The sequence below is a fragment of the Nerophis ophidion genome, linkage group LG06 (assembly GCF_033978795.1).
Source record: "Nerophis ophidion isolate RoL-2023_Sa linkage group LG06, RoL_Noph_v1.0, whole genome shotgun sequence".
Lineage (NCBI taxonomy): Eukaryota > Metazoa > Chordata > Actinopteri > Syngnathiformes > Syngnathidae > Nerophis > Nerophis ophidion.
This window is the reverse complement of record NC_084616.1, coordinates 5,501,775-5,527,755: the sequence shown is the minus strand read 5'-3', so window position 1 is coordinate 5,527,755 and position 25,981 is coordinate 5,501,775. Positions and strand designations below refer to the sequence as shown.

Genomic DNA, 25,981 nt, shown 5'->3' with positions numbered 1-25,981 from the left:
TTATTTATATAGCCCTAAATCACAAATGTCTCAAAGGACTGTACAAATCACTACGACTACGACATCCTCGGAAGAACCCACATAAGGGCAAGGAAAACTCACACCCAGTGGGACGCCAATGACAATGATGACTATGAGAAACCTTGGAGAGGACCTCAAACGTGGGCAACTCCCCCCCTCTAGGGGACCGAAAGCAATGGATGTCAAGCAGGTCTAACATGATACTAGTGGATCCAACACAGCCGTGAGAGTTCAGTTCAAAGCGGATGATTGATATTATTATGATTTACATGATTGTAAACAATGTTCAGATGTGAGGAGCTCCACAACCCGTGACGTCACGCGCACATCGTCTGCTACTTCCGCTACAGGCAAGGCTTTTTTATTAGCGAACAAAAGTTGCAAACTTTATCGTGGATGTTCTCTACTAAATCCTTTCAGCAAAAATATGGCAATATCGCTATCCCCGTTAGCAGTAGGCTAACGTTAGCAGTTAGCAGTAGGCCTTTAATGTTAGTTTATTAGTGTAATAGCACAGGATTTGCCAGCTACGCCATGGATTGTTAGTATGTTTTAGTTTAAGGATGGGATGGTAGTGTACTGACCCGTACCTCCATCTCCTTGAGCACAGGGTGGTCCTCAATGCCCGGGAATAGGACCCTCATCGCATACGTCCGATAGTCCAGGAAGGGAATTCCGGCTCCGTCCAGTTCTTGGGTGAGCTCGTGGATGTCTGTCTGGAGTTCAGCAAAGGCTAAAGAACAGAAAAAAACAACATTGTATGAGAGTTGTAGCGGGTTATATGTATGTATGTATTTTGTATTTACAAACCCTGTTTCCATATGAGTTGGGAAATTGTGTTAGATGTAAATATAAACAGAATACAATGATTTGCAAATCCTTTTCAAGCCATATTCAGTTGAATATGCAACAAAGACAACATATTTGATGTTCAAACTCATAAACTTTAGAACTAGATGCCAGCAACACGTGACTAAGAAGTTGGGAAAGGTGGCAATAAATACTGATAAAGTTGAGGAATGCTCATCAAACAGTTATTTGGAACATCCCACAGGTGTGCAGGCTAATTGGGAACAGGTGGGTGCCATGATTGGCTATAAAAACAGCTTCCCCAAAAAAATGCTCAGTCTTTCACAAGAAAGGATGGGGCGAGGTACACCCCTTTGTCCACAACTGCGTGAGCAAATAGTCAAACAGTTTAAGAACAACCTTTCTCAAAGTGCAATTGCAAGAAATTTAGGGATTTCAACTTCTACGCTCCATAATATCATCAAAAGGTTCAGAGAATCTGGAGAAATCACTCCACGTAAGCGGCATGGCCGGAAACCAACATTGAATGACCGTGACCTTCCATCCCTCAGACGGCACTGTATCAAAAACCGACATCAATCTCTAAAGGATATCACCACATGGGCTCAGGAACACTTCAGAAAACCACTGTCACTAAATAGTTTGTTGGTACATCTTTAAGTGCAAGTTAAAGCTCTACTATGCAAAGCGAAAGCCATTTATCAACAACATCCGGAAACTATGCCGGCTTTTCTGGGGCCGAGATCATCTAAGATGGACTGATGCAAAGTGGAAAAGTGTTCTGTGGTCTGACGAGTCCACATTTCAAATTGTTTTGGGAAATATTCGACATAGTGTCATCTGGACCAAAGGGGAAGCTAACAATCCAGACTTATCGATGAAAAAGTTCAAAAGCCAGCATGTGTGATGGTATGGGGGTGCATTAGTGCCCAAGGCATGGGTAACTTACACATCTGTGAAGGCACCATTAATGCTGAAAGGTACATACAGGTTTTGGAACAACATATGCTGCCATCTAAGCGCCATTTTTTTCATGGACGCCCCTGCTCATTTCAGCAAGACAATGCTGTTGGGGACATCTCTACGCTGCTGATCCGCTTGAGATGGTTTCCTGTGGACGGGACTCTCGCTGCTGTTTTGGAGCCACTATGGATTGAACTTTCACAGTATCATGTTAGAGCCGCTCGACATCCATTGCTTTCGGTCCCCTAGAGGGGGGGGGGGGGTTGCCCACATCTGAGGTCCTCTCCAAGGTTTCTCATAGTCAGCATTGTCACTGGCGTCCCACTGGATGTGAATTCTCCCTGCCCACTGGGTGTGAGTTTTCCTTGCCCTTTTGTGGGTTCTTCCGAGGATGTTGTAGTCGTAATGATTTGTGCAGTCCTTTGAGACATTTGTGATTTGGGGCTATATAAATAAACATTGATTGATTGATTGAATGCCAAGCCACATTCAGCACGTTTTGCAACAGCGTGGCTTTGTAAAAAAAAAGAGTGCGGGTACTTTCCTGGCCCGCCTGCAGTCCAGACCTGTCTCCCATGGAAAATGTGTGGCGCATTATAAAGCGTAAAATACGACAGCGGAGACCCCGGACTGTTGAAGGACTGAAGCTCTACATAAAACAAGAATGGGAAAGAATTCCACTTTCAAAGCTTCAACAATTAGTTTCCTCAGTTCCCAAACGTTTATTGAGTGTTGTTAAAAGAAAAGGTGATGTAACACAGTGGTGAACATGCCCTTTCCCAACTACTTTGGCACGTGTTGCAGCCATGAAATTCTAAGTTAATTATTATTTGCAAAAAAAAATAAGTTTATGAGTTTGAACATCAAATGTTTTCTTTGTAGAGCATTTAATTAAATATGGGTTGAAAAGGATTTGCAAATCATTGTATTCTGTTTATATTTACATCTAACACAATTTCCCAACTCATATGGAAACGGGGTTTGTATGAAAAAAAACTGCGACTTACAATCCAAAAAATACGATACATGTTTGATATGTTTGCTTAGGACATAATTTTATTTAGAATTCTGAGCGAAACAATACGTAATTAAGGATGTTCACGTCCAGTTTGGCTTTGAAGATCATCAAAACTAATTATTCATGACTGCTCATATGCTAGTTTTCGTTGTCAAAAGTTGCTACGTCTGCTTCCGATAATGTCGAGGGATGATTGAACTCCTGTCTCGCCCACGCCCTCAGGACTGCCTCTTTTATCTCTTACTCCGCCCACACACACTTTTGCATCTCTAAAGGCCAGCTGGGAGAGCAGAAGGCAGCGGGCTTGTTAGACTGTGGGAATAAGAGCACGGACTGTGTTAGTCCCAGTGACGGAAATGCTGTACCGCATATCAGAGTCAAGAGTTTCCGGTTGTTTTTTTAAACATTTACGGAAAAAAAAACGTGGATCGACTGTTGTTGGATGTCCTCAGAATTCTAAATAAACTTAAACACTACACAATAAACACAGCTAAACTATAGTTAGGAAGTTGAGATAATAATTCCAAAACAAACATATGCAAGTGTAGAACGCAGGGGTCACCAACGCAGTGCCCGTAAGGACCAGATGAGTCGCCCGCTGGCCTGTTCTAAAAATAGCTCAAATAGCAGCACTTACCAGTGAGCTGCCTCTATTTTTTAAATTGTATTTATTTACTAGCAAGCTGGTCTCGCTTTGCTGGACATTTTTAATTCTAAGAGAGACCAAACTCAAATAGAATTTGAAAATCCAAGAAAATATTTTAAAGACTTGGTCTTCACTTGTTTAAATAAATTCATACATTTTTTTACTTTGCTTCTTATAACTTTCAGAAAGACAATTTTAGAGAAAAAATACAACCTTAAAATGATTTTAAGATTTTTAAACACATATACCTTTTTACCTCCTTCCTCTTCTTTCCTGACAATTTAAATTAATGTTCAAGTCTTTTTTTTATTTTATTTTAAAGAATAATAAATACATTCTGATTTAATTCTTCATTTTAGCTTCTGTTTTTTCGACGAAGAATATTTGTGAAATATTTCTTGAAACTTATTATGATTAAAATCCAAAAAAATTATTCCGGCACATCTAGAAAATCTGTGGAATCAAATTTAAATCTCATTTCAAATTTATGAACAACTCACATTCTTAAATCAGGTTCTGGAAAATCTAGAAAAAAACATGATTTGTCTTTGTTAGAAATACAGCTTGGTCCAATTTATTATATATTCTAACAAAGTGCAGATTGGATTTTAACCTATTTAAAACATGTCATCAAAATTCTAAAATTAATCTTAATCAAGAAAAATTACTTATAATTTTCCATACATTTTTTTCAAAAAGATTCACATTAGCTAGTTTTTCTCTTCTTTTTTTTGGTTGAATTTTGAATTTTAAAGAGTGGAAATTGAAGAGAAACTATGTTTCAAAATTTAATTTTCATTTATTTTGTGTTTTCTCCTCTTTTAAACCGTTCAATTAAGTGTTTTTTGTCATCATTTATTCTCTACAAAAAACCTTCCGTAGAAGGAAAAAAATGTACGACGGAATGACGTAGAGAAATACCCTTTTTTTTAATTGGTATTTATCGGTTTCTGTATATATTTATTGTGAGAAATAATTAAGATGATCAGTGTTTCCACAAAGATAAATATCATTCATTATTAATAATAACAGAATTAAAAGGTAAATTGAGCAAATTGGCTATTTCTGGCAATTTATTGAAGTGTGTATCAAACTGGTAGCCCTTTGCATTAATCAGTACCCAAGAAGTAGCTCATGGTTTCAAAAAGGTTGCTGACCCCTGGTTTAACGCAAATGCTGATATAATAATAACTTGTCTTAAACGCATGAATAATTGCCATTCAATTAGTTCATAATTCATGAAATCAAGCCACCTCGACATGAGACCAGAAGCAGTTGACTGATGTTCACCATTACGGTTTTCTTTGTTTCTTTAATCAATCAACCAATTTTTACTTATATAGCGAGTGTCTCAAAGGGCTGCACAAGCCACAACGACATCCTCAGCTCAGATCTCACATCAGGGCAAGGAAAAACTCAAGCCAATGGGATGAGTTGCATTGAACAAAGAGAGCATAGTACACCAAGTCAGATTCCTTGCGTGTTGAACATACTTGGCCGATAAAACTGATTCTGATCAGTAAAACTAAGTCCAAGCAATTAAGGTAGTGTTGAAGTTTTCATGGCTACGTTGTGCCAGGTCATCGTATTCGGATTCGTTTGGAAGATGACTCTCCTCTCATCCAAACAGGCTTCATCCGTTCATGTTCACAGACTTAGACAGGACAGCTCTAGTCTTAGAGCCTGGTGCCGGTTCCTAAGTTTTGTTGATGAAGCCTGCTTGGCAAACATGTCTTCAAAGACAATCTGGAAAGTCCGGTTGCAAATCAATTCAATACTTTGAGTGAAGGTATAGTAGCTCTCCACTATCTCTAACTCTACTCTGTCGCAACCCAGCGGTCCACTCCTTCTGGGCGCCATTCAAGGTTTCATCCTTAGACCAGGCGTTGTCAAAGCGCTTGCTCTAGGTCAGGGGTCGCGGCTCTTTGATCATTCTGATGTGGCTCAGCTGCATACTTGCCGACCCCCCCCGATTTTTCCGGGAGGGTTCTGGCTTCCAGATATCACCCGGGTCATAAAATCTCAGATTTTTACCCGACAACAGTATTGAGGGCGTGCCGTGATTGCAATGTCTTTAAGCGTACACACGCCCGCTTTTACACCATGCCGGCCGGTCACATGCAGTATGTGGCCTCTGTTAACACACGTAAGTGACTGCAAGGCATACTTGCTCCACAGCCATACAGGTTACACTGAGGGTTGTGATACAAACAACTTTAACACTCTTACTAATATGCGCCACACTGTGAACACACACCAAACAAGAATGCCAAACACATTTCGGGAGAACATCCGCACCGTAACACAACATAAACACAACAGAACAAATACCCAGAATACCATGCATCCCTAACTATTCCAGGCTACATTAAACACGGGTCATAAAATCTCAGATTTTTACCCGGACAACAGTATTGAGGGCGTGCCGTGATTGCAATATCTTTAAGCGTACTCACGCCCGCTTTTACATCATGCTATCTGCGTGCCGGCCGGTCACATGTAGTATGTGGCCTCTGTTAACACACGCAAGTGACTGCAAGGCATACTTGCTCCACAGCCATACAGGTTACACTGAAGGTTGTGATATAAACAACTTTAACACTCTTACTAATATGCGCCACACTGTGAACGCACACCAAACAAGAATGACAAACACATTTCGGGAGAACATCCGCACCGTAACACAACATAAACACAACAGAACAAATACCCAGAATACCATGCATCCCTAACTCTTCCAGGCTACATTAAACACGGGTCGTAAAATCTCAGATTTTCACCCGGACAACAGTATTGAGGGCGTGCCGTGATTGCAATGTCTTTAAGCGTACTCACGCCCGCTTTTACATCATGCTATCTGCGTGCCGGCCGGTCACATGTAGTATGTGGCCTCTGTTAACACACGCAAGTGACTGCAAGGCATACTTGCTCCACAGCCATACAGGTTACACTGAAGGTTGTGATATAAACAACTTTAACACTCTTACTAATATGCGCCACACTGTGAACGCACACCAAACAAGAATGACAAACACATTTCGGGAGAACATCCGCACCGTAACACAACATAAACACAACAGAACAAATACCCAGAATACCATGCATCCCTAACTCTTCCAGGCTACATTAAACACGGGTCGTAAAATCTCAGATTTTCACCCGGACAACAGTATTGAGGGCGTGCCGTGATTGCAATGTCTTTAAGCGTACTCACGCCCGCTTTTACATCATGCTATCTGCGTGCCGGCCGGTCACATGCAGTATGTGGCCTCTGTTAACACACGCAAGTGACTGCAAGGCATACTTGCTCCACAGCCATACAGGTTACACTGAAGGTTGTGATATAAACAACTTTAACACTCTTACTAATATGCGCCACACTGTGAACGCACACCAAACAATAATGACAAACACATTTCGGGAGAACATCCGCACTGTAACACAACATAAACACAACAGAACAAATACCCAGAATACCATGCATCCCTAACTCTTCCAGGCTACATTAAACACGGGTCATAAAATCTCAGATTTTCACCCAGACAACCGTAATGAGGGCGTGCCGTGATTGCAATGTCTTTAAGCGTGCTCACGCCCGCTTTTACATCATGCTATCTGCGTGCAGGCCGGTCACATGCAGTATGTGGCCTCTGTTAACACACACAGTGACCGCAAGGCATACTTGCTCCACAGCCATACAGGTTACACTGAGGGTTGTGATATAAACAACTTTAACACTCTTACTAATATGCGCCACACTGTGAACGCACACCAAACAAGAATGCCAAACACATTTCGGGAGAACATCCGCACCGTAACACAACATAAACACAACATAACAAATACCCAGAATACCATGCATCCCTAACTCTTCCAGGCTACATTAAACACGGGTCATAAAATCTCAGATTTTCACCCGGACAACAGTATTGAGGGCGTGCCGTGATTGCAATGTCTTTAAGCGTACTCACGCCCGCTTTTACACCATGCTATCTGCGTGCAGGCCGGTCACATGTAGTATGTGGCCTCTGTTAACACACGCAAGTGACTGCAAGGCATACTTGCTCCACAGCCATACAGGTTACACTGAGGGTTGTGATATAAACAACTTTAACACTCTTACTAATATGCGCCACATTGTGAGCCCACACCAAACAAGAATGACAAACACATTTCGGGAGAACATCCGCACCGTAACACAACAGAACAAATACCCAGAATCCCATGCATCCCTAACTCTTCCAGGCTACATTAAACACCCCCGATAGCGACCTGTGACCTGTGCTGTTGGACAAGTATACCTTGCAGTCACTTATGTGTGACTGGGCAGGCAAGCTGCTTGTACAGGTTATAGAGGGCGCTAAAGGCAGTGCCATCGTAGCATGCCCTTATTATTGTTGTTAGGGTGGAAATCAGCAGACACTCGCAAGAATAGCTACTCTGAAATTCGGGAGTCTTACGGAAAAATTGGTAGGGCTGGCAAGTGTGATGCTGTCAAGCGACATTCATGTAAAACTCGCGGGCCCCACTAACATTAAAGGGGAACATTATCACAATTTCAAAAGGGTTAAAAACAATAAAAATCAGTTCCCAGTGGCTTGTTGTATTTTTTGAAGTTTTTTCAAAATTTTACCGGTCTCAGAATATCCCTAAATAAAGCTTTAAAGTGCCTTATTTTCGCTCTCTGCGAAGACATTGGCCATTTCCCTGTGACGTCACACAGTGCTGCCAATGTAAACAAACAATGGGAATACCACAGCAAGATATAGCGACATCAGCTCGGATTCAAACTCGGATTTCAGCGACTTAAGCGATTCAACAGATTACACATGTATTGAAACAGATGGTTGGAGTATGAAAATATTGTAGAAGAAACTGAAGCTATTGAGCGAATAGCTATTGATGCTATTCATAGCCATAGCATGGCCGAATAGCTGCGTTAGCATCGCCGGTAAAATGTGCGGACCAAACGATCAGGACTTTCGCATCTTTTGACACTGGAGCAACTTAAATCCGTCGATTGGTAAGTGTTTGTTTCGCATTAAATGTGGGTGGAAGGAAACGTAATATAGTTGCAAATGCATCTACAGGTTATCCATACATCTCTGTGCCATGTCTGCTTTAGCACCGCCGGTAAGTAACATGTTAGCATCGGTTAGCGTAGCATGTTAGCATCGATTAGCTGCCAGTCAACATCAACAAAACTCACCTTTGTGATTTCGTTGACTATCGTTGCAAATGCATCTACAGGTTATCCATACATCTCTGTGCCATGTCTGTCTTAGCACCGCCGGTAAATAGCATGTTAGCATCGTTTAGCGTAGCATGTTAGCATCGCATAGCGTAGCATGTTAGCATCGATTAGCTGGCAGTCAACATCAACAAAACTCACCTTTGTGATTTCGTTGACTATCGTTGCAAATGCATCTGCAGGTTATCCATACATCTCTGTGCCATGTCTGTCTTAGCATCGCCGGTAAAATGTGGAGACACTCTGGCACATTCAATGGGGGTCTGGCGGCAGACACTTTGGCATCTTGGGGCCAGTGGTGCAACTTGAATCCCTCCCTGTTAGTGTTGTTACACCCTCCGACAACACACCGACGAGGCATGATGTCTCCAAGGTTCCAAAAAATAGTCAAAAAAACGGAAAATAACAGAGCTGAGACCCGGTGTTTGTAATGAAAATGAAAATGGCGGCTGTGTTACCTCGGCGACGTCACATTCTGACGTCATCGCCTCCAGCGCGATAAACAGAAAGGCGTTTAATTCGCCAAAATTCACCCATTTAGAGTTCGGAAATCGGTTAAAAAAATAGATGGTCTTTTTTCTGCACCATCAAGGTATATATTGACGCTTACATAGGTCTGCTGATAATGTTCCACTTTAAATGATCATACTAAGGTGCGGGCCACGTGTCTGAGACCCCTGGTTTATACATAGCACAAAGCAAAAAAAAAAAACTGTATGCAGTGTTATTTCATTTTAAATTTCAAAAGAGTTTTGTGGCTCCCATTGTTTGAAACTGGTCAAAATGGCTCTTTGAGTGGTAGAGGTTGCCGACCCCTGCTCTAGGTCTACCTGGTTTCTTGGAATGAATAAAGATTGTGGTTCTAAACCAGGGGCGCTCACACATTTTCTGCAGGCGAGCTACTTTTCAATTGACCAAGTCGAGGAGATCCACCTCATTCCTATTTATAATTTATATTTATTTATTTATGAAAGAGACATTTTTGTTAACAAGTTAATGGTGTTTAATGATAATACAAGCATGTTTAACACACATAGATTCCTTTCTTTCATGAAGACAAGAATATAAGTTGGTGTATTACCTGATTCTGATGACTTGCATTGATTGGAATTAGACAGTGGTGCTGATAACGTCCGCATTTTCAAATGGAGGAAAAAAAAAAGTCCTCCTTTCTGTCCAATACCACATGAAAGTGGTTGGATTTGGCATCTAATTCGTCCAACTTGCATAAAGTGAAGTGAAGTATATTTATATAGCGCTTTTCTCAAGTGACCCAAAGCACTTTACATAGTGAAACCCAATATCTAAGTTACATTTAAACCAGTGTGGGTGGCACTGGGAGCAGGTGGGTAAAGTGTCTTGCCCAAGGACACAACGGCAGTGACTAGGATGGCTGAAGCGGGAATCGAACCTGCAACCCTAAAGTTGCTGGCACGGCCACTTTACCAACTGAGCTATACCGCTATACTCGTTTTTAAACACTTTGTTATGAGAGTAGCATATGTGTGTGTGGCCCTTTAATGTCTGGCAGCAGGTGAGTGACGTCAGTGACTGTGCGGGTGGGCAAGCAAGTGAGAAAGCGGTCGCCGAGGGCGGGGGAGAAATACATTGGCATCAAACTCCGTAGCTTGCTAGCTTGTGCACGCTAGCTTTCTGAGACTCTTATTTTGTTAGCACAGGCAGGATGAAACAGGTCTTTTATGGTGAAGACAGGAACTGTGCAGTCGCTCTTTAGAGTTTTGACAGTAGGTACGGAGTCTCTAGAAATAAAATGTGTTTCTCTGCGTCCGCCCTGTTAGTGATTTTCGTCTTAAATATGAGCTCGCAGCAGCCAGCGTCATCTCACAAGATCCTCGGGTGCCGAGAATGTCAAACAACTGACGAAAGTGAAGTCTTGGTATGATTGATGATTGCTCGTTTTTATGTCTATTTTTTAATGCCTGGCTTGAGATCGACTGACACACCCTCCGAGATCGACGTAATGGGCACCCCTGTGCTAAACCAACTCGGTGGAGATTGAAGCAAGATGGCGCTGCTGTAGGCAGGAGCTCTGTGCTCTTGTGTCATCCTTTTGTGTTTCCCTCTTGTTTTCATGTCTTATTATATTTTTTTGCCTTTTGGTCCGGGACCCTTTGGGACTGTGTGACAAGGGGTGCCACTTTCGTGACCTCTGTGGGGCTTTTTTTTTTTGTGGACTTCTGGATCTGCCTCCCGGGAGCCTTTTGGCCATGGAGACCAGCTGCTGGGTGTCTGCCACACCGGAGTCGGTTTGGAGGGACTGGCGGAGATGCGGATGAGGGGACAGGACTGCAGAGTTTGGAGGGATTGGAGGAGATGCGGATGAGGGGACAGGGCTGCGGAGCTAGCACTGAGCGCTGGGACGGAGAGGCTTGGCGGTGTCTTGGCTGGGTGAGCAGGTACCGGACACCTCGGTCACCTTGGACGTATCCTCGCTCATCCATGCGGACTGGACACTGGCCGAAAATGGAATCGGCTGTCTTGGTTGCTTTGTTGGGTCTGCTCCTGTCTCTGGCCATGCTCCCTCCACCCCAGCGGACGATGGCGTGGAACACCCCAGAGGCCACCACAGTGGATATGTTTATTTTACTTTTTATTCATAGCTGTATGTAGAAGTGTCTGGTTGTATCTGCTGCTTTAATGTCTTTAATGTCCTCTGTGTTCTTTGATGTTTGATGTTTCCCTCTTACACACATGGAAGAGGGATGTGTACCATGGCTATGAGTTGTTGTTTTTCCCTTGGCCTCAGTCTGCACCTCCTCTCCAGGGCCCGGGCTAAGACCGATTTTTTTTATTTGGTTTTAATCTTCTATTCCCCCTCCTTGTTTACCTGTATCTCATCTTTTTTGTAAGGGGCGCTGGAAGCCGGCAGACCCGTCAGCGATCCTGTTCTGTCTCCCTGTAATGTTTGTCTAAACTTGAATGGGATTGTGCTGAAAATTTGAATTTTCCTGAAGGAACTCTCCTGACGGAATAAATAAAGTACTATATACAATATACAGTATTTCCTTCAAAGGTCATGGAACGCTATCAAAGCAATTTCAAAGTTAGGTTGGTCTGAATGTTTATGTTAACAAGCATATGAGCTTATATATGCCAGTAGAACTCTAAAAAGTTACTTCGAATAGTCTTCTCCAATGCCTGTTTACCGTCTATTTTGTAAATATGGAACACTATTTTATAGCCTTGTGGTAGTGCCAGTGTGACAGCTGGCAGTGCAAAACATATTGGTCTATCCCTCACATTTTTATGGCAATATCTCTTAAGGGACAATACAAAAGAATGAAACAGGGTTCTGATTTAATTAGTTGTTTTACTCAATAGATTATGGTATTAAGTGTCAAGTAAAAATTAAGAGCTGTATTTGCAGATACTGACAAAATACATAAAATATTTTCAAGTTTCTTTAATGATTTTGCCAATCAGATCAGACTAAAAATAAAACACTGCATGATTTTAGGTAAACATAGTTTTGTGAGCAAACCTCTTTGGGAAAAAAAAATTACAATTGTATAAGATAGTGTAACAATAAGTGAGTGTATTGACACTGCACTAATACTGTTAGTGCTTCATTATGTTCATCCGTTATCGGCTTTTTAAAAAAAAATATCTGTATTTGACTTCAAAATAAGATTAATCTTTCACAAATATAATTGTTGCTTTTAAACAAACAGCTGCACAGAAATGAACATGAAACACGCCACTGTGGTCAAGTATCCAAATAGTAAATAGAAAAAGAAGAATATTTGCTTTTTTTTGGCCCTTTAAGATCGAAATGATCCCATACTTCAGAATGTTGCCTTTTCTTAGTTTTATTTAGATCGATTAACTAAATAGATCATCATTTTTTAGTAGGAACTGTCACTTGTGAGCCGAAAGAGCCTGAAGAGCAGTTTGGCGCTTCGCAGTCAAATGACGCAATTTTTTTTCTTCTTAAAGCAACACATCGAAACATTGAGTGATAGTATTTACTCCTTGTGTTTTTAATAAGGCACTACCCGAGGGTCCCTGGTTCAAATCCCACCTAGTACCAACCTCGTCACGTCCGTTTTGTCCTGAGCAAGACACTTCACCCTTGCTCCTGATGGGTGCTGGTTGGCGCCTTGCATGGCAGCTCCCTCCATCAGTGTGTGAATGTGTGTGTGAATGGGTAAATGTGGAAGTAGTGTCTAAGCGCTTTGAGTACTTTGAAGGTAGAAAAGCGCTATACAAGTACAACCCATTTATTTATTATTTATTTATCTAATCTAATCTAATCTAATAACCTCTGTTTTGTATCGGCACAACTCGGATCAAATCGACAGTTGCATTAGTCCCATAATGTACCTTCTTTACATTCCAGGGCCACTCTGGACTCCAGGTTGTCCATCTGCAGCTGAAGACGCTTCAGGGTGCGATCCGCATCTCTGGATTTCCTCTTATAAGCTATGAGCACGGCGATGATGACCAACAGGAGCATCCCGCCGCCCCCTCCGATCCCGATGATGGCAGGCAGAGTCAGCAGGCTATCCGAGTAAATGTGGAGAGTACCGGGGGAGTACTCAAACCCGCCGGCTCGGATCTGAAAACACACAAACAACAATTTTTTTTAATGATCGGAATGTACACAGACGTTCTTGCAACTGGCTTTTTTTGGCACCAGAGGGCTGCCTTTTCACGGATCAACGTTTGGGGGGGTCTTCTCAAAGAATCTTTGGAGAGAAGGAAATTGCTAATTATTTACTTTTGCCTGAACCATGTCCCCCGTTTCTCAATCAATCAATCAATCAATGTTTATTTATATAGCCCCAAATCACAAATGTCTCAAAGGACTGCACAAATCATTACGACTACAACATCCTCGGAAGAACCCACAAAAGGGCAAGGAAAACTCACACCCAGTGGGCAGGGAGAATTCACATCCAGTGGGACGCCAGCGACAATGCTGACTATGAGAAACCTTGGAGAGGACCTCAGATGTGGGCAACCCCCCCCCCTCTAGGGGACCGAAAGCAATGGATGTCGAGCGGGTCTAACATGATACTGTGAAAGTTCAATCCATAGTGGCTCCAAGACAGCAGTGAGAGTCCCGTCCACAGGAAACCATCTCAAGCGGATCAGCAGCGTAGAGATGTCCCCAACCGATACAGGCGAGCGGTCCATCCTGGGTCTCGACTCTGGACAGTCAGTACTTCATCCATGGTCATCGGACCGGACCCCCTCCACAAGGGAGGGGGGGACATAGGAGAAAGAAAAGAAGCGGCAGATCAACTGGTCTAAAAAGGAGGTCTATTTAAAGGCTAGAGTATACAGATGAGTTTTAAGATGAGACTTAAATGCTTCTACTGAGGTAGCATCTCGAACTGTTACCGGGAGGGCATTCCAGAGTACTGGAGCCCGAACGGAAAACGCTCTATAGCCCGCAGACTTTTTTTGAGCTCTAGGAATCACTAATAAGCCGGAGTCTTTTGAACGCAGATTTCTTGCCGGGACATACGGTACAATACAATCGGCAAGATAGGATGGAGCTAGACCGTGTAGTATTTTATACGTAAGTAGTAAAACCTTAAAGTCACATCTTAAGTGCACAGGAAGCCAGTGCAGGTGAGCCAGTATAGGTATATATGTATGTATATAAAGGTATATACAGTATAGGTATATATGTATGTATATATGTATATAAAGGTATATACAGTACAGGCGTAATATGGTCAAACTTTCTTGTTCTTGTCAAAAGTCTAGCAGCCGCATTTTGTACCAACTGTAATCTTTTAATGCTAGACATTGGGAGACCCGAAAATAATACGTTACAGTAATCGAGACGAGACGTAACAAACGCATGGATAATGATCTCGGTGTCTTTAGTGGACAAAATGGAGCGAATTTTAGCGATATTACGGAGATGAAAGAAGGCCGTTTTAGTAACGCTTTTAATGTGTGACTCAAAGGAGAGAGTTGGGTCGAAGATAATACCCAGATTTTTTACAGAGTCACCTTGTTTTATTATTTGGTTGTCAAATGTTAAAGTTGTATTATTAAATAGAGGTCGGTGTCTAGCAGGACCGATAATCAGCATTTCCGTTTTTTTGGCATTAAGTTGCAAAAAGTTAGCGGACATCCTTGAGATGGGACCACAGAGAGCTAGGCACCGGTCCATTGCATAGCAGCAGACCGCTGGATGAGGATATAGTTCTATGTATGACTGGTCTGTGGAGATCCAACTGGTGGTCTGATGAAAGAGAAGTTGGTTGACCCAGTTTCAACCTGATGAATCATGAAATTTTGATCTCCTCAGTAGTAAAACTGAAGGGCCCTTGGTCGACAGGCCAATGCTGGGGGGAGTCTTACATAACCTTGACTACTGTCAACACTTCCTGTCAGAAAGGTTTTGAAGGTTTTTCTTTTCTCCTTCTTGCCCGCAGGGTAAAACGCTGAGGGCTATTGATGATGAAGATCTCACAATTTCATCAGTGCCATCATTGATTTTAAACCCTGTTCTCTTCTGTCTTCAGAACCAAAAGGCTTCACTATCAACAGTTCCTAGGGAATTGATCTGGACTAGATCTGACCAATCTAAGTCTGTGAGCATTAACTGATGAAGACTACTCGGATGAGAGGTAAAATGCCTTCTAAAGTAGCCGGAACTGTCCAGTTGAGATCAAATGAAGGCGCGGAGAATAAAGTGAACTGAGAACATTCTTAAGCACAATGAAGAGTTGAGAATAAGTACAGAAGTACATCCAGAAGTTGGGATCATTTGTCCTTGGATCTGACCAAAGACTCGTATCTCTTAGGGAACCTAAGGCTCCCGAGCCAGATGTGGCTCTTTTGATGACTGCACCCGACATTGCTTATCGCGATAAGTAATGAATAATTTGGCTGGTAATCACAGTGTTAAAAATAACGTAAACAAATAATAAAACATTCAGATGCATTTTAATCCATCCATCCGTTTCTACACATTCACGGTAAGAAGTAGTTGATTTATTATTGGTTAGCTTCAGAATATTAATGTTATTAAAAATAAGGAGACTTATTATACTTTAAAAATGTTGGTCTTACTTAAAAATGCACGCATTTAGTCGTATTCAGTGTTAAAAAATATTATACGGCTCTCACGGAAATACATTTGAAAATATATATATATATATATACACAAAATAAATACTTGAATTTCAGTGTTCATTTATTTACACATATACACACATAACACTCATCTACTCATTGTTGAGTTAGGGGTTGAATTGTCCATCCTTGTTCTATTCTCTGTCACTATTTTTCTAACCATGCTGAACACCCTCTATGATGATGCATTGCTGTGTGGCACGCACAAAAGTGCTTTCATCAAATGCACTAGAGTCTGGAATCTTCCATCTTCGTCTCCTTGGCGTGCGCGCAGTTGTGCACTGCACTCTCTAAAAGCCGTAGATGTTATTGTCACATATGCATGTACAGTAGATGGCAGTATTGTCCTGGTTTAGCGGTTTAGCTCGGTTGGTAGAGTGGCCGTGCCAGCAACTTGGGGGTTGCAGGTTCGATTCCCACTTCCGCCATCCTAGTCACTGCCGTTGTGTCCTTGGGCAAGACACTTTATCTCCCTGCTCCCAGTGCCACCCACACTGGTTTGAATGTAACTTAGATATTGGGTTTCACTATGTAAAGCGCTTTGAGTCACTAGAGAAAAAGCGCTATATAAATATAATTCACTTCACTCCTGTTTAAGAGTGTCACAACATTGCTGTTTACGGCAGACGAACTGCTTTATGGTAGACGAAAACGTGACTGCTGTTGTTGTGTGTTGTTACCACGCTGGGAGGACGTAAATGAAACTGCCTCACAATAAACCCACATACGAAACCAAGAACTCGCCCTCGATCATTCTACAGTTATAACGTCATTCAAGGCTAAGGCAAAATATCCAAATTATTATGGTATATCGTGACATGGCCTAAAAAATAGAGATATTAAAAAAAAAGCCATATCGCCCAGCCCTACTTTGGTGGCAAAATGCAGATCAGTGTCATGTAATGAGGTTGGAAAATATACACCAAGCAGAGTTAGCGCCATCAAAAGACTGAGCGGACTGCGTATGGCAGGGGTCAACAACCTTTTGAAACCAAGAGCTACTTCTTGGGTATTGATTAATGCGAAGGGCTACCAGTTTGATACACACTTAAATAAATTGCCAGAAATAGCCAATTTGCTCAATTTACCTTTAATAAATAAATGTATATATACAAAAAAATTGGTATTTCTGTCTGTCATTCCGTCGTACATTTTTTTTCCTTTAACTGAAGGTTTTTTGTAGAGTATAAATGATGAAAAAACACTTAATTGAACGGTTCAAAAGAGGCGAAAACAAGGAAAAAAATGAAAATTACATTTTGAAACATCGTTTATCTTCAATTTCGACTCTTTAAAATTCAAAAATCAACCGAAAAAAACTAAGAGAAAAACTAGCTAAGTCGAATCTTTTTCAAAAAATTAAAAAAAGAATTTATGGAACATCATTAGTAATTTTTCCTGATTAAGATTAATTTTAAAATTTTGATGACATGTTTTAAATAGGTTGAAATCCAATCTGCACTTTGTTAGAATATATAACAAATTGGACCAAGCTATATTTCTAACAAAGACAAAATATTATTTCATTAAATCTTCTAGATTTTCCAGAACAAAAATTTCAAAAGAAATTCCAAAGACTTTGAAATAAGATTTATTTGATTCTACAGATTTTCTAGATTTGCCAAAATAATTTTTTTGAATTTTAATCATAAGTTTGAAGAAATATTTCACAAATATTCTTCGACGAGCTAAAATGAAGAATTAAATTAAAATTTATTTATTATTCTTTACAATAAAAAACAAAAAAAATACTTGACCATTGATTTAAATTGTCAGGAAAGAAGAGGAAGGAAATTAAAAGGAAAAAATGTTTTTGTGTTTAAAAATCCTAAAATCATTTTTACGGTTGTATTTTTTCTCTAAAATTGTCTTTCTGAAAGTTATAAGAAGCAAAGTAAAAAACTAAATGAATTTATTAAACAAGTGAAGACCAAGTCTTTAAAATATTTTCTTGGATTTTCAAATTCTATTTGAGTTTTGTCTCTCTTAGAATTAAAAATGTCCAGCAAAGCGAGACCAGCTTGCTAGTAAATAAATACAATTTAAAAAATAGAGGCAGCTCACTGGTAAGTGCTGCTATTTGAGCTATTTTTAGAACAGGCCAGCGGGCGACTCATCTGGTCCTTACGGGCGACCTGGTGCCCGCGGGCACCACGTTGGTGACCCCTAGTGTACGACATACATCTCGCCCCAGTATGTTCGGGTCATCAGTGTAAACGACGCACTTCAAGCAGCACAGACTAACATCACATAAAAAGTCATCAAACAAAGCAATTAGCTACATTTAAACTCCCTCCCTAAGCAGCCGTGGTAATTAAGCAAAGTCAAACACATGTTGGTGCATTTGCATAAGCACAGTGTCGCTGTGTAAATAAAACGCACACGCGCAGGACGGGAATCCATCAAATCAAGAGATCCACGAGGGGGGTCGATGGATACCCAACTCAAATATGGAATGATTATGCAGTTTGAAGTTCCTTCTTAGTGAACTTTCATGTCTAATTAGAGGAAAGAAACATCCGTGTAACGTTTGCGAGCAAATTAAATTAGCCGGAGTAGACAATGAGAACAGCTTGTATGTAGAGTAGGATTGGGGTTCCTACAGCCCCATTTGTCACCGTTTACCTGACACATGAAACGTGACAAATTTGGGACGTGCATTATCCACTTTAGCCACCTAATGACAATGGAGTGTTTAAAGGCCTACTGAAATGAGATGTTCTTATTCAAACGGGGATAGCAGCTCCATTCTATGTGTCATACTTCATCATTTCGCCATGTTGCCATATTTTTGCTGAAAGGATTTAGTAGAGAACATCGAACATAAAGTTCGCAACTTTTGGTCGCTAATAAAAAAGCCTTGCCTGTACCGGAAGTAGCAGACGACGTGCGCGTGACGTCACGGGTTGTGGAGCTCCTCACATCTGAACATTGTTTACAATCATGGCCACCAGCAGCGAGAGCGATTCGAACCGACAATTTTCCCATTAATTTGAGAGAGGATGAAAGATTTGTGGATGAGGAAAGTGAGAGTGGCCTTCGATCCCTGTATCAAAAACCGACATCAATCTCTAAAGGATATCACCACATGGGCTCAGGAACACTTCAGAAAACCACTGTCACTAAATACAATTTGTCGCTACATCTCTTAGTGCAAGTTAAAGCTCTACTATGCAAAGCGAAAGCCATTTATCAACAACATCCAGAAACGCTACCGGCTTCTCTGGGCCCAAAATCATCTGAGATGGACTGATGCAAAGTGGAAAAGTGTTCTGTGGTCTGACGAGTCCACATTTCAAATAGTTTTTGGAAATATTCAACATTGTGTCATCCGGACCAAAGAGGAAGCGAACCATCCAGACTGTTATCGACGCAAAGTTGAAAAGCCAGCATCTGTGATGGTATGGGGGTGCATTAGTGCCCAAGGCATGGGTAACTTACACACCTGTGAAGGCACCATTAATGCTGAAAGGTACATACAGCTTTTGGAACAACATATGCTGCCATCTAAGCCCCGTCCTTTTCATGGACGCCCCTGCTTATTTCACCAAGACAATGCCAAGCCACATTCAGCACGTGTTACAACAGCGTGGCTTTGTAAAAAAAAGAGTGCGGGTACTTTCCTGGCCCGCCTGCAGTCCAGACCTGTCTCCCATAGAAAATGTGTGGCGCATTATGAAGCGTAAAATACGACAGCGGAGACCCCGGACTGTTGAAGGACTGAAGCTCTACATAAAACAAGAATGGGAAAAAAGAATTCCACTTTCAAAGCTTCAACAATTAGTTTCCTCAGTTCCCAAACGTTTATTGAGTGTTGTTAAAAGAAAAGGTGATGTAACACATTGGTGAACATGCCCTTTCCCAACTACTTGGGCACATGTTGCAGCCATGAAGTTCTAAGTTAATTATTTGCAAAAAAATAAACAAAGTTTGTGAGTTTGAACATCAAATATCTTGTCTTTGTAGCATATTCAACTGAATATGGGTTGAAAAGGATTTGCAAATCATTGTATTCTGTTTATATTTACATCTAACACAATTTCCCAACTCATATGGATACGAGGTTTGTGTATATATATATATATATATATATATATATATATACAGTACATATTTATGCAAAACAGTTTATATATGTATTGGTCATGAAACCTCAGTTTAGCGAGCATTAAATGTGTGTAGCTTTTAGTGTTATTTAAAATAAGGGATAAGAGAACATAACACTCTTTACAGGAAGTTACATGAAGTACAGGGACTCATTTTCAAAGGTGTTTCTTATCAAAGTGAAGTCAGTGTGTTTTATTCTTTTTATGTCGTACCACCGACAGTAACTAAAAAAAAGTAAAAATCCTCAAATGACGTGAGAGCAAAGCAAGTTGGTGACGCATTTTCAAAAGCCGGCTATTTTTTTAGTCTTGTGACAGACTGACAGGCTGGATGGAAGAATGTGAGAGGAAAAAAAAAAAAAAAAAAAAAAAAAGGAAGCTCAGGGCCAAAACAACAAACGGGTTTCTTGGAAAAACTGGAGGGATGCACGCAGCTGCCAGTACACAGCTGAGTGTCAGAGGGGACACGAAAAGGCGGACTAAAACACACACACACACACACACACACACACACACTGTCGGGACCCTGGCCTTACACCCACACAGGCTGTGGAGGTCTGGACACCCATCGGGGTCTCCAGTATGTAGGTCACTCTAGACGCAGAACATCTTTGTGCAACAGCTGCGTCTCCTCTGCCACATCACATAGGAGACTTACAAAAGTGCACTTTAAAGGCCTACTGAAAGCCACTACTAGCGACCACACAGTCTGATAGTTTATATATCAATGATGAAATATTAACATTGCAACACATGCCAATACGGCCGCTTTAGTTTACTAAATTGTAATTTTACATTTTGTGCGGAAGTATCATGCTGAAACGTCTCAGTATGATGACAATGTCACCAAACCCAGCTATAAGTCGTCTCTTTTCATCACATAATTCCACAGTATTCTGAATCTTTTGCAATTTCTTCAATGAATAATGGAGAGGTCAAAGAAGAAAGCTGTAAGTGGGAAGCGGTGTATTGCGGCCGCCTTTAGCAACACAAACACAGCCGGTGTTTCATTGTTTACATTCCCGAAAGATGACGGTGAAACTTTACTATGGAACAGAGCGGTCAAGCGAACACGGTTGGATTGGACCACACACACACAAAGTACAGTGTTTTATGCAGCGATATTTCGAAAGATCGTGTTTCAAAGAGGGTCCCTTGCGAAGGGCAGAGATGGGCATCGCCACCACCCGTCGACTGGTGCTGAAGAAAGGTGCGGGGCCGGCCTTCAGGTTGTACAGGTACAACCATATAATCTCACTAAAATACTATTATGTTAGATCCAGTATGGCCTGGACTCTCACTATTATGTTAGATCCACTATGGACTGGACTCTCACTATTATGTTAGATCCACTATGGACTGGACTCTCACTATTATGTTAGATCCACTATGGACTGGACTCTCACTATTATGTTAGATCCACTATGGACTGGACTCTCACTATTATGTTAGATCCACTATGGACTGGTCTCTTACTATTATGTTAGATCCACTATGGAATGGACTCTCACTATTATGTTAGATCCACTATGGACTGGACTCTCACTATTATGTTAGATCGACTATGGACTGGACTCTCACACTATTATGTTAGATCCACTATGGACTGGACTCTCACTATTATGTTAGATCCACTATGGACTGGTCTATCACTATTATGCTAGATCCACTATGGACTGGACTCTCATTATGTTAGATCCACTATGGACTGGACTCTCACACTATTATGTTAGATCCACTATGGACTGGACTCGCACTATTATGTTAGATCCACTATGGACTGGACTCTCACTATCAGGTTGTACAGGTACGACCATATAATCTCACTAAAACACTAGTAACACAATAAGCAGATAAGGAATTTTCCAGAATTATCCTAGCAAATGTGTCTAATAACATCTAAATAGCTCCCACTGCCTTTGTCTTGTTTTTCTTTCTTCTAGTCCTTCACTCTAACTTTCCTCATCCACAAATCTTTCATCTTTGCTCAAATTAATGGTGAAATCGTCGATTTCTCGGTGTGAATCGCTCTCGCTGCTGGTGGCCATGATTGTAAACAATGTTCAGATGTGAGGAGCTCCACAACCCATGACGTCACGCGCACATCGTCTGCTACTTCCGCTACAGGCAAGACTTTTTTATTAGCGAACAAAAGTTGCGAACTTTTTCGTCGATGTTCTCTACTAAATCCTTTCAGCAAAAATATGGCAATATCAGGAAATGATGAAGTATGACACATAGAATGGACCTGCTATCCCCGTTTTAAGAACATCTCATTTCAGTAGGCCTTTAACACAAATGAGGACACTCAAGCTCCCTGGCCAAATTGGGGACCTGAATTTAACTTTATTTTAAGGCCCCATATTGAAAAAAAAAAAATGTTCACATAAATTTGTTGTATCATTTCCTGTCCAGTGTTCATTCTGTAGACTACAAATGTTTATTTTCCCCAAACTAAAGCAAGTCTTGTTGTGAATTTTGTTTTTGAGATGCTATGCAGATACCTTAATAAAAGTGCTTTCAAGACAAATTCAAAGATACCTTATCATTTATACCAGACCTGGGCAAGTTAAGGCCCGGGGACCACATGCGGCCCTTTGAGCTTTTCCTTCTGGCCCACCGGACATTCCCAAATATTTAGGGACTGAATGTCCCTTTGGGACAGAGGACCCTATTGTATTTCTAAGGTTTTATTATTATTATACCGCCGCATCTTTGAACTGTAATTTGACCCCTTTAACATGCTTCAAAACGCACCAAATTTGACACACACATCAGGACTGGCAAAAATTTCCATCCATCCATCCATTTTCTACCGCTTATTCCCTTTCGGGGTCGCGGGGGGCGCTGGCGCCTATCTCAGCTACAATCGGGCGGAAGGCAGGGTACATTTCCATCTAATCAAAAAACTAAAACCTAAAACTCAAAATTGCGCTATAGCGCCCCCTAGGAAAAACACAAACACAACTGCTTGTAACTTCCTTTAGGAATGTCGTAGAAACATGAAACAAAAACCTCTATGCAGGTCTGACTTAGACCTACATTTCATACAATGACCTCCTTCAGCAAATATCAACAGGAAGTTGGCAAAAACCCCTTCAAAACAAAAGTTTCCTAAAAAATGTAATTTTTGCCTCTTTGAGCTGCTATTTGACCCCCTTAACATGCTTCAAAACTCACACACATCAGGAATGGGGAAAATTGCGATCTAATAAAAAACCAAACCCCATAATATAAAATTGCACTCTAGCGCCCCCTAGGAAAAAAAACTGACAAAACTGCTCTTGGGAAGAAAACACAGACAAAACTGCTTGTAACTTCAAAAGCCGGTAGGAATGTCGTAGAGACATGAAACAAAAACCTCTATGTAGGTCTGACTTAGACCTACATTTCATACAATGACCTCCTTCAGCAAATATCAACATGAAGTTGGCAAAAAACCCTTCAAAACAAAAGTGTCCTAAAAAAGTCATTTTTGCCTCTTAGAGCTGCAATTTGACCCCCTTAACATGCTTCAAAACTCACACACATCAGGACTGGGGAAAATTGCGATCTAATAAAAAACCAAACCCCATAATTTAAAATTGCACTCTAGCGCCCCCTAGGAAAAAAAACTGACAAAACTGCTCTTGGGAAGAAAACACAGACAAAACTGCTTGTAACTTTGAAAGCCGGTAGGAATGTCGTAGAGACATGAAACAAAAATCTCTATGTAGGTCTCACTTAGACCTACAATTCATTCAAAAATCAACAGTAAGTTGGCAATTACCCCTTCAAAACAAAAGTTTTGTAAAAACCCGTCACCTTTTTTCAAACATTATCTCCTCTGAGCGCGTTTGTTGTGTCAGCTTCACACTCGCATAGGAAAGAGATTGAACCCGACTGATTAAAAGTTGAGAAAATTGTTTTTCTAACTGCTCCGGTTTGGATTTCACGAGCCTTCAAAGAACTTCTGCGCTGATGCTGCTACGCTGCTGCTGTCTCAAGATGGCCGCTTAGAAGCAGGAAGCACCAGCGTGACCACACAATGCAGAGAAGGTAGGTAATGTGCGGGTAAAGATATGTTGACTGGGTGAAAGAAGGAGGCAGCAGTTTGACTCCAGGATACAGAGAAGGTAGGTAATGTGCGGGTAAAGATATGTTGTCTGGGTGATGGCAGGAAGCACCAGCGTGTATGGGTGAAAGAAAGAAGCACCAGTGTGACCCCAGGATACAGAGAAGGTAGGTAATGTGCAGGTAAAGATATGTTGTCTGGGTGACGGCAGGAAGCACCAGCGTGTATGGGTGACAGAAAGAAGCACCAGTGTGACCCCAGGATGCAGGGAAGGTAGGTAATGTGCAGGTAAAGATATGTTGAATGGGTAAAGACAGGAAACACCAGCAAAAGTCGGTCCTGTCCATCGCTGCTTGCAGCTTTAATTTTTTACATCTTTAAGATCAGGGGTCTCAAACTCAATTTACCTGGGGGGCCCCTGGATACAGAGTCTGGGTGAGGCTGGGCCGCCAGAAAAGATTTCTTAAAAAATATATTTTTAAATATCTATTTTTTTTCTCAACACAAAATAAAATCAAAATATAAATGAACAAAATGAGAATTCAGTAAATAAATCAGTCATAAGTAATAATAATAATTAAAGCTGCAAGCAGCATTGGTCGGGCCCGCCTTTGGCTGCTGCCCCCATGACCCAAGCCCTGGTCTAAGTCAGAGCTACATAGAGGTTTTTGTTTCATGTCTCTACGACATTCCTAACAGAAGTTACAAGCGGATTTGTCTGTGTTTTTTCCTAGGGGGCACTAGAGCGCAATTTTGAGTTTTGGGTTTTGTTTTTTTATTAGATGGCAATTTTCGCCAGTCCTGATATGTGTGTAACATTTGGTGAGTTTTGAAGCATGTTAAGGGGGTCAAATTACAGCTCCGCGTTTCTGGATGTTGTTGATAAATGGCTTTCGCTTTGCATAGTAGAGCTTTAACTTAGACTTTGAAGCATTTTAAGGGGGTCAAATTACAGCTCAAAGAAGCAAAAGTGACATTTTTTAGGTAACTTTGTGCAGGGGTTCTTTGAAGGCGCGTAAAATCAAAACCGGAGCAGTAATCAAAACTCTGTGAGTAACTTTTAATCAGAAGGGTTCAATCTCTCTCCTGTGCGAGTTTGAAGCCGACACAACAAACACGCTCAGGGGAGATAATGTTTGAAAAAAGGTGACAGGTTTTTACAAAACTTTTATTTTGAAGGGGTAATTTTTAACTTCCTGTTGATTTTTGCTGAAAGATGTCAATTATTAAAATGTAGGTCTAAGTGAGACCTACATAGAGGTTTTTGTTTCATGTCTTTCCGGCAGTTCTACCGGAAGTTACAAGCAGTTTTGTCTGTGTTTTCTTCCTAGGAGCAGTTTTTTCTGTGTTTTTGGGCTTTGTTTTTTTCATTAGATTGCAATTTTCGATAGTATTGATGTGTGTGCCAAGTTTGGTGAGTTTTGAAGCATTTTAAGGGGGGCAAATTACAGCTCAAAGAGGCAAACATAGCATTTTTTGCGAAAATTTAGCTTTGAATGGGTTTTTGCAAAAATGTTTTCGATTTTTGCCCTAGAAAGTAAAATTATGAAATCTAGGTCTAAGACAGCCCTACATAATGGTTTTTGTTTCATGTCTCTACGACATTGCTAACGGAAGTTACAAGCAGTCTGTTTGGTTTTTTTCCTAAGGGGCGCTAGCGCGCAATTTTGATTTTTGGGGTTCGGTTGCTTAATAAGTTGGGCTGCCGCACCATACCGATGTGTTTGTAAAATTTGGTGAGTTTTGAAGCGTGTTAAGGGGGTTAAATTACAGCGCGACGGTGCGAAATAATAATTATAAAGAAAGAAAGAATAAAACCTTACAGCAGGGGTCGGGAACCTTTTCGGCTGAGAGAGCCTAGAAGCCAAATATTTTTAAATGTATTTCCGTAAGAGCCATATAGTATTTTTTTTAACACAGAACACAACTAAACACGTGCATTTTTAAGAAAGACCAACATTTCTAGAGTATAATACGTATTTTTTTCTTT

The 25,981-nt window shown here is 41.0% G+C and overlaps 1 protein-coding gene across 1 annotated transcript in view; it reads right to left on the bottom strand.

Moving 5' to 3' along the window:
* Positions 1-25,981, bottom strand: part of LOC133553997 (plexin-A1-like) — a 648,088-nt gene that overhangs the window by 86,042 nt on the left and 536,065 nt on the right. Inside the window, exons 24-25 of the mRNA XM_061902321.1 lie at positions 13,054-13,288; positions 606-754 (exon numbers count right to left, since the gene is read on the bottom strand). Coding sequence (XP_061758305.1) covers positions 606-754; positions 13,054-13,288 — 384 coding nt within the window. The remainder of the gene's footprint in view (positions 1-605; positions 755-13,053; positions 13,289-25,981) is intronic.